This window comes from Sylvia atricapilla, chromosome 27 (assembly GCF_009819655.1).
Source record: "Sylvia atricapilla isolate bSylAtr1 chromosome 27, bSylAtr1.pri, whole genome shotgun sequence".
In the NCBI taxonomy this organism is placed as follows: domain Eukaryota; kingdom Metazoa; phylum Chordata; class Aves; order Passeriformes; family Sylviidae; genus Sylvia; species Sylvia atricapilla.
Window position 1 is genome coordinate 1,512,535 of NC_089166.1, and position 8,627 is coordinate 1,521,161.

Sequence of the window (8,627 nt, forward strand, 5' to 3'; positions counted from 1 at the left end):
ATGTACTTAATTTCTCAGAGGTCGAAGGCAATTGCTGTAAATATTAACATTTTATGGAAATGAACTTTGTAAAGTTCCTGTAAATTATATTTCCCTTTCACTTCTTATCATTTCAAAACAAGATCCCTTATCTGTGCATTTCCAGGTTAAACCAATGAGTACCCATCAAGGTTTTGAGAATTGAAACGTTAGTTTAATTTTACAACCACCGCTCTGTAATCTTTAGTGTTCCTTTGTGGGCACTCATGTCCTGCCAACATCATTAGGATCATTGAGCACTGAGGTTCTGCTGTCCCTTCAAGGCTGATATTCATCTGTTGAGTCTCAGAGCTCGGCTCACAAGAATATCTGACACATTATTAAAAAACAAAGGCACAGCCCAAGAAGATTCTGATCTTCCCTGACTGCTCAGAAATTGTGTTTTAACTCCGAATTTTGTTATCAACTATTGGAGTGTATCATCAGCCTCTCTACTTGAAGGTGTGTCTTGGCATGGCTTTGTGTTTTCTAAGTGGTTATACCTACAGAAGGAAAGAAAAACCCCACACAGGATTCTGGTTGCATTAGACAGAAATTAAATTTTATTAGAGACATTTTCCTGATTCAGAGCAACCTGAGTACCAAACAGGTTGGATCGGTAAAGCAGCAGTTTGAGTGCCAGTGACCAAAGCTGCAGAGCTTTGTGGGCAGAAGAAGCACAGAGCATGCAGGGCAGAGGGAGAGGTGGCATCTGCAACTCCCAGGAACTGTTCAGAACATCATCTTTCCTCGGGAGTGTGGAGAATGCAGTGGATTTGGGCCAGTTTCTTTTTGGAAGGTCTTGCACTGGAGGATCCTTGATGTATATTCTTAGTCAAAAGATTTTCTTCCGTATCCTGTTTAGAGACGAAACAAGCATGAACTTCATCAGTCCTGGCACTGAATGTCCAAGATACCACTATCCCTCAGACATTAGGATTATGTGGGAGTGGCCATAAGCATTCCAAAAGCAAAAAGGAAAACTCCAGCATGGGACAAAGGCTGTGGGATTTATGAGGTTCTGCAAAGAATGGGACAGATGAAAAAAAAAAAAAAAGCTGAGGTAAACTACAGGATCAGCCGATATCATCCACAAAATGGAATAGAAATGGCCAGTGTGCTCTGGAAGTGGAGTTGATCCTTTGCACACAAAGAGGAAAGAATTGTTAGTAACAGTAAATCTAATTATTTCCAGAAATTTTAATTTATCCTCAGTACTGTTTTCATCTGGAAGAGTATGTTGTATGTATAAATGTATGAAAGTATGTATAAATTAGTCAGGATGTGACTGAGAGGACACTATGCCCATACCATGGTTCTCACCTTGGCTTTCACCACCAGTCCTGCAGGACTGGGAAGATGAAGAGTAGGAGTGGGAACTGCTGATGCCTCCTGAGGTTCTTCCTCCTCCTCCTCCGATGCATCCACCACTGCTTCCCCCTCCCATTCCTCCACTTCCTCCTCCCATTCCTCCACTGCCTCCTCCCATTCCACCTCCACCACTTCCTCCTCCTATTCCTCCTCCACAACTTCCTCCTCCCATTCCTCCTCCCATTCCGCTGCCACCACCTCCATATCCGCCACTCATGCTACCACCTCCTCCTCTTCCTCCTCCAGAATAGCCACCACCTCCAATTCTACCACCACCCATGCCTCCTCCCATGCCTCCTCCCATTCCTCCTGATGGGATTCTGCAAAGAGAGAGAAAGAAGGGGAAAAAAAGGTTAATAAAATACCACTTTACCATTTGAAGGTCATTAAGCTACAGCTGTTGCCCAGGAGACAACACCTCTCTGGGCTGTAGTGCTGGTTAGAACCTAGCACTGCATAGCAAAACAGCTGAGGCAGTGCCAAAAATTATTCTCCCTTTCAACTTCAACTTGAATGCAAGAGCTTTTGCTTTTCCCACATTCTGCCTGAGGATTCCTTGCAATATTTGGCACACACATCAGTGTATGACTCAATATCAGAAAGAAGAGAATGAAACTTTAGCTGTTGTTTCAGGCACCATTTCCAAGAAGAAGTTGGCACACTGCATAAGGGAGGCTGAAGTAGCTTGAACTTTCAGAAACTTTTATAAAGATTTGGAAAACTTTGGTTGATTTTTTGGTGATTTTTTTTGCTTACAATCTTTTCCTGCCTTTTCAGTTCCTGGCTTTCCTAGACCCAGGCTCTCTTACATGGGTCTCCTTGTCCAGCCCCTAACTTGTAGTTCTGCAGTTAGAATTTCTGCATTAATTTTTCTTCACCTGAGTTATATTCTGAACAGAATGAAATATCTCACACCTGGGAGGCAATTGGCCAAGATGGCTGCATCAGCCTCATTTCAGTACAAAACCTGTTTTGCACATCCCTGCTGTTACATTTCCTGCTGGTGACTGACCAGCAGTTGGGTGTCACACAGTGCTGTGTCCTGTCAGTACGTACACAAGGTCCTGCGACCCCTCCTGCAGCAGTGACCGGTACTGCTGGATCTCCTGCTCCAGGCGGGTCTTGATGCCCAGGAGCATCTTGTACTCCTCGTTCTGGCTCTCCATCTCACAGCGGATGCTGGCCAGCTCCTCCTCCAGGGGCCCGATCATGCCCTGGATCTGCTGCAGCTGCATGTTATAGCGACGTTCCGTGTCTTCCAGGTTGGATTGCAGAGAGTCTACCTGCAAAGGGAAAACAAAATGCAGTGTTCGTGGGAATGTGGTGACTTTAACTTATTTTTGTGGGAAAACAGGAGATCTTCACAAATCCTCAGAAAAAAGTGTATCACTGTAGATAAGTAATCCACTATCCCGTTCTCCTTGGATGGATTACTTGCTGGATGTAAATCTTCTCACATACAGACTGTGCCATGGGTGAAGCAAATGCTTTTCCTTACCATACTGATCTGTGACTGCAGCTCAATTTCCAGACTCTGATATTCACGCCTCAGCTCAGAGATCTGCTGGTTGCTTGACTGTATCTCCTGGCCACTTGAGTGGACTTGTTGAGTAACTTCTTCCATCTGAAAAATTAACATCCAAAATTGAGGCATTTTTGATAATTAGAAAACATTGTGGGGTTATCATAAAAGCATCAAGAATCAATTAATAAGAATAAAGATGCCATGCAGACTGTTTATTTCCCACAAGCCACTCTGCAAACACCCTGGTAATTCACTGGCTGCTGGAACACAGAGGCTCTACCTGTTTTACCACATAACTGATATTCCAGGACTCACCTGTTGTAGGAAACCACCTAAAGTAATTTAGAGTTATTGTCCCTTAAATAACACATGATAAGTTGCCTTTCACCAGCTGTAAATAGGTCCAATACTTTGTGAAGATTTAATTACCAAAGCCCGCCTGTGCTTTACCTTGGTTTCATACCAGCTTTCCACCTCCTTCCGGTTGTTCTCAATGAGCCTCTCGTACTCGCTGCGCATTTCATTTAATTTTTCCATTAAGTTGATGCCAGGAGTAGCATTGACCTCCACATTGACATCGCCACCAGACTGGCCTTGCAGTCCTCTCATCTCCTGAAAAAAAAAATCACAAAATCCCCGTGAGGTTCTCAAAGGGTGAAGATAAGGAGGAATGGCATCAGTTCAAATAAAGGGAAGGCAAAGGACATAGATCCTCACACAGCCCGTGACTGCAGTAAAAGGGCCTTGCCTACCCTTGCCATGGAGCAATTCTGCCATTCCTGAGGCTCCAGTGCTCACAGCCAGGCACTGCATGCACAGTGACCCTGCCTCCACAGGGCTGTAAGGAATTCTATGCAGTGTACTCTTTGTGGGAATCTTTTCTTCTCAGTGGGAAATCTCACTGAAGAGAGTAAAAATGCTTTCTTTTGACTCTTCCATATAGTCTGTCCAATTTTCCTTCCATGAGTTCAGCAAGCAAACTGTAGTTTGTACTGAAAGCCATTCATCCCCTTGGTCTCATGTGTTGACCTGGTGTCTCATGACACCAGCTGTGGGCAGCTATGCCCTCTACACACTCCTCAATATCAAACCCGGCTTATGTCAAGTTGGATGACCAAAACCAGTGGCCAAAATCTGGTTACTGCTGGTGGAAAAAATGATGGGAAATTCTTCGAGTGTTGTGTTGCCTTTAATTACTGAAGTGTGAAGAAACTTACCTCTTCGTGGTTCTTCTTCAGGAAGATCAGTTCCTCTTTCAGGGACTCAAACTGTGTCTCCAAGTCAGATCTGGACAGAGTCAGTTGATCCAAAAGTGGGCGTAATCCATTGATATCACTTGCCACACTCTGGTGGAGAGTATATTCAGTCTCATACCTGAATGACAGATAGGAAAGAGAATAAAAGTGCTGCCAGACCTCTTTTTTAGTATCTCAGTTATGGACAGTTCCCATCTTACATCTCTGATCAATTCTTAGAAAAAAGGACCCCACTGTCTTTCTGTCTCCAAGAGCTGTGTTTGATTTCATTACAGTTTCTCACTGTGAAATTTATATTACGAGGATTGTGCTTATAAATGTACATGCAAGGAAGGGGAAACAGAACGCAATCCCTTAATTGTGTCTCTTCAAGAACTTGTCTGGAGAAAAATAATAATGAAAACCCAAAACAATTCTTCTCAGAATGCTTTTCCCAACAATTCTCTATTCTGTAATTGTAGCAAAAGTCTCCAGCTTCTACAAAGAGTATTTGGCAATGAAAACTTGTGGGGATAAAGGGAGGCAAAGTGGATGGAGCCAAGAAGGGAGTGACTCACTTCAGTCTGAAGTCATCCACAGTCATTCTGGTGTTGTCCATGTCAAGAAGCATCCTGTTAAGGTCCACATTTGCACCAACAATCTGAAAGGGAGGGGGCAGGTGTTATTAAGTCAGTTGTCAGTTGACAAGAGAGACAAGAAATACTTCTGCACAAACACCTTGCAGAAGGAGTTTATGGCAATGTCAAGCCTTCAAGCCTGACTAGAGCTGCAGGAGCTATTGAGAGAGAGGAGCTTATTGCTTCCAGATAAAAGAAATTGCCTTTACTGTTAATTTTGGTTTACAAATACCCATTAAAAACAACTTGTTGAAAAGAATAACTAAATTAACTCCTCATATTTTAAAAAGAAAAAGAAAACAAACAAAAAACCCCAACCCAACCAACAAAAAACGTTGGGAAGCAGAATTTCCATTACTTTTGAGAACAGCCCTGTTAACAAGAGATACATGACTATTCAATGGCTGAGGGCTGGAATGAGACTAACTGCACATCCTGGCTCATCCTGTATATTCACAAAAACATCCAAGTAAGATGGCAATAATAGCACGACAAAAGCGAGGACCAAACCTGCTTTTCAAGAGTGGAGAACAAGAGAGCAGCAGCCCAGCATTGAAGGGAGCATAGCACAGGCCCTGTGATGGGGCACTGGTGCTGATCTGCCACTGCACCCAGCAATGCTTCCTGCACCAAATACACGTGTGGCAGAACATACGGACAGGAGTTGGTCCCCACACCACTCTGCTTCCTGACTAAAGCACAGGAAGGGGAATATCACCCCCATGGGGGCCTTGTGCTGCATGAGGAAAGTGCCCTTCCAATAAGAACCTGTTCCAAGTTAGTAAAAATGTATCATACCTGGTTTTGCAGCTCTTCAATTGTCCTGTAATATTGGCTGTAATCCTTGCTCTGAGAGGGAGCTTGGTTTTTGTACCACTCCCTGATCAGCTGCTCAAGTTGGGAATTTTCTTCCTCCAAGCGTCGCACTTTATCCATGTACGATGCCAGGCGATCATTGAGGTTCTGCATGGTCAACTTCTCATTTGTGGAGAGCAAGCCAGAATCGTCCCCAAAGCCCATCCCACCAAAACTGCCCCCGCCATAGCTGCCACCACCACCAAAGCCACCACTACCCCCAAAGCCACTAAATCCACCTCCACCGTATCCACCACCTCCCATTCCCCCGAATCCACCGCCTCCTGATCCAAATCCTCCTCCCATACTTCCACAGCTCATTCCTCCTCCATAACTGCCACCACTCATTCTCCCCCCATAGCTACTGCGGCTGATCCTGCCACAGCTGCCGCTGCTGAAGCCTCCCCCATAGCTGCTCCTGGAGCCTCCTCCACCAAAGCTTCTCCCAGAAAAGCCCCCGCCGCCTCCAGAGGAGGTGTATTTTCTCGAGGACACTGAGGAGTATCCACCAGACCTACCCCCTCCACCACCTCCACCACTGCATCTTCCACCACCACCACCTCCTCCCCCTCCACTGCTAATTCTAATGGTGCTGCTCGAAGATTTGGTGCCACAGCTCATGGTGACAGCAGGCAAGAGACAAACCGCAACCCCAAATTTAGCTGCACAGCCTGATAAGCTTCAGGACTGCAAATTTTCATCCCCAGCCCTCTCTATTTATGCACTTGACACTGGGTGTCACCATCAGGGTGTTTCCTTCTCCCAGGGCATTTACCAAACTTCTTGTTTGTGCCAAGAATAATTTGCTGAACAGTATTTTTGTGCAGCTATCTCAGGCAATCCAGCCCACAGCTGGACTTCTGAGGCTTGGTTAAGGTTGAACATCTCTCTTCTTCTTGGCAGCATTCTTTTCATTTAGTGGTTTCTGGAATAGATATTTCCTTTGCTAAGGTTTTGTAGCTGCTATTGCTAAAGACTGTTGTTTGTTCTCTTTTGATCTTTCCAACTTTGTGCACTTCAGATTTTCTACACAGCTTATGTTCCTTTTCTCACCATACGCGCTAGTGCAAGAGTTTTATTAATAGGATTGTGTGACTTGCCTGTAAAGATTGTCCAACTTGTGTATCCCTGCCAGCACTTAGAGAACATCTTATTTAATATGAACAGGCTATTTCATGCAATGCAGAGGGATTCTTGTTTAAAAATCAAAATCCCTTCTTTGTGAAGAAAGTGCTAGGGCAGCACAAAACCAGCCAAGTCCTAGAATTCAAAAAGAAAAATAATATTGGACTTTTTCTACCAAAGCACGGTTGATCTAAAATAGAAGGAAGATCAAGGATGTGTTAATTGTATTATAAAGTCAATTGTATCCAAATTAGAAGTTGTTTTATTGCAGACAATGATTTAAAAACTAGTGTGTGGGAAGACTTTTTATCATTTAATATAAAGCAGCTCACTCTCTCCATTGTTAATGTGTCATATATTGTAGATGATAAAGTAATTAGATCTACTGTTCTTAAAGCAAAGATCTTTGAGATTAAAATAGCATCCTTAGAGAAAAGCTGAAAGACTTTTTACACAAATCAGGAGAAATCAGACTGTTCAGATCACAAAAGAAATGACCTCACACTTCAGTGTTGCCCTGATCCCCAGAAGCTGACCCCAGATGGAAGGGTTTCCATCCTCACGGAAAGAATAACTAAATTATGAATTAACTAAATTAAGGTAGGTTGGATGCCAAAGCCGAGTGTCTGAAGGCAGATGTGCAAATAACAGCACAACATCAGCATTTGTGTCTTGCTTTAGATGGACCCAAACTGTCCCAGTTTGCCCAGGAGAACGCGCACAGTTTCCCAGTGACAGTTGTGTTCTGTCTGAAATGTCTTCATCACCTGCCCTCCTCTCTGTGGGGTTATGGAGCCTTTAATGACCGTAGGTAGTTATGAAGTGTAGCAATCTCCCCTGAACCTCAGGTGCAGGAGCAGAGGTCTTGTCTGAGGAACTGCCATTTGTGCTCTGCTGTCCTCCCAGCCAAGACCTCTTGGACTTGACAACGCAGCACTCTTGTCTTTTGCCTTCCAAAGGCTGCCTTGGTGGTATGTTGATTGTAAATTCAGGATTATTTAGCATTTCCTGACCGCATGTTTTGTCCTGGCCTTTGTGCCATGTCTGCACCAGCATTGCTCTATTGCTGCTTATGCAATTGCTTTCAAAACCTCCCGATTTTATCTTGCTATTTGATCTCCCAATGGCTGAGAGATGATGAAAGATTCTGAGCAGTTTGGTGATGGAATAATTTCTCCTGATTCTCAGCTGGAGGCTGGTAGTGACTTCTCAGCAGCATAAACAGTTTCTGGGCTTCAGCACAGTCTGTTATTGGTGCAGAAAGAGGGGGTTTGCTATAGGCAAAATGTTTTTTCTTTTTTCGTGCTGTTTTTCCTCTGGGTCTGGGTAATGCTGCTTTGGTCAGTGGGACCCTTTGTCACAAACTCTGCTGTGGTGAGTAAAATTGATTATCATGTTCAAATTCCCATCAGTGATTCCAGGGATATTCCTTAGACATGCTTTTCACAGCCAAGATAGAAGATCTGTGGGTTTGTTAGTGATAGTAAATGCAAAATTCCCTGGAATGATTAAAGAAAGAGCAAAAAATTTGCCAAAATAATATCTTAATTATTTATCTTCTGACAACCAACATTATTTCCAATTTTATTTACTGGTATCTTTTTCCATATGTGACTATCCATAGCAGGGATTTTTCCATAGGGAGATTTCTTCTGATAAGGGCAAGCCTTATTGCAGGCAAGGAAAGTGCTTTAAAAATAACAATGAAAGGAATAAAAGATTCAAAACCACTAAGGGGGGAGAACTTTCACTCACCTTGACATTTCATTTTAGCTTTGTATTGTTACCTCTCTTTGTTAATGAAGGAGGATCATAAATCACAGATTTTGCCTATAGATCTAAGGTAACTTTTAGGTGACA

At 43.5% G+C, this 8,627-nt stretch overlaps 1 protein-coding gene across 1 annotated transcript; it reads right to left on the reverse strand.

Moving 5' to 3' along the window:
• Window positions 1-552: 552 nt before the first annotated feature.
• On the reverse strand, window positions 553-6,312 carry LOC136372205 (keratin, type I cytoskeletal 10-like). The gene is made up of 8 exons (XM_066336705.1): window positions 5,586-6,312; window positions 4,728-4,810; window positions 4,132-4,288; window positions 3,365-3,526; window positions 2,888-3,013; window positions 2,446-2,672; window positions 1,342-1,709; window positions 553-875 (listed from the first exon to the last, which is right to left on the reverse strand). Exons 1-8 carry the CDS (start codon window positions 6,261-6,263, stop codon window positions 850-852), a joined length of 1,827 nt encoding a protein of 608 aa, XP_066192802.1. The 5' UTR covers window positions 6,264-6,312; the 3' UTR covers window positions 553-849.
• Between the last annotated feature and the right edge of the window lie 2,315 nt (window positions 6,313-8,627).

Bases quoted from the DNA above. Each gene is read 5' to 3' on its own strand.
- LOC136372205 (XM_066336705.1), bottom strand. From the start codon at position 6,263: ATGAGCTGTGGCACCAAATCTTCGAGCAGCACCATTAGAATTAGCAGT. The intron at 4,289-4,727 runs GTGAGTCACTCC...TCTGTCATTCAG, and splicing joins GTGGATGACTTCAGACTGAA to GTATGAGACTGAATATACTC. The intron at 876-1,341 runs GTGAGAACCATG...GTCTCTAAACAG, and splicing joins GACTGGTGGTGAAAGCCAAG to GATACGGAAGAAAATCTTTT.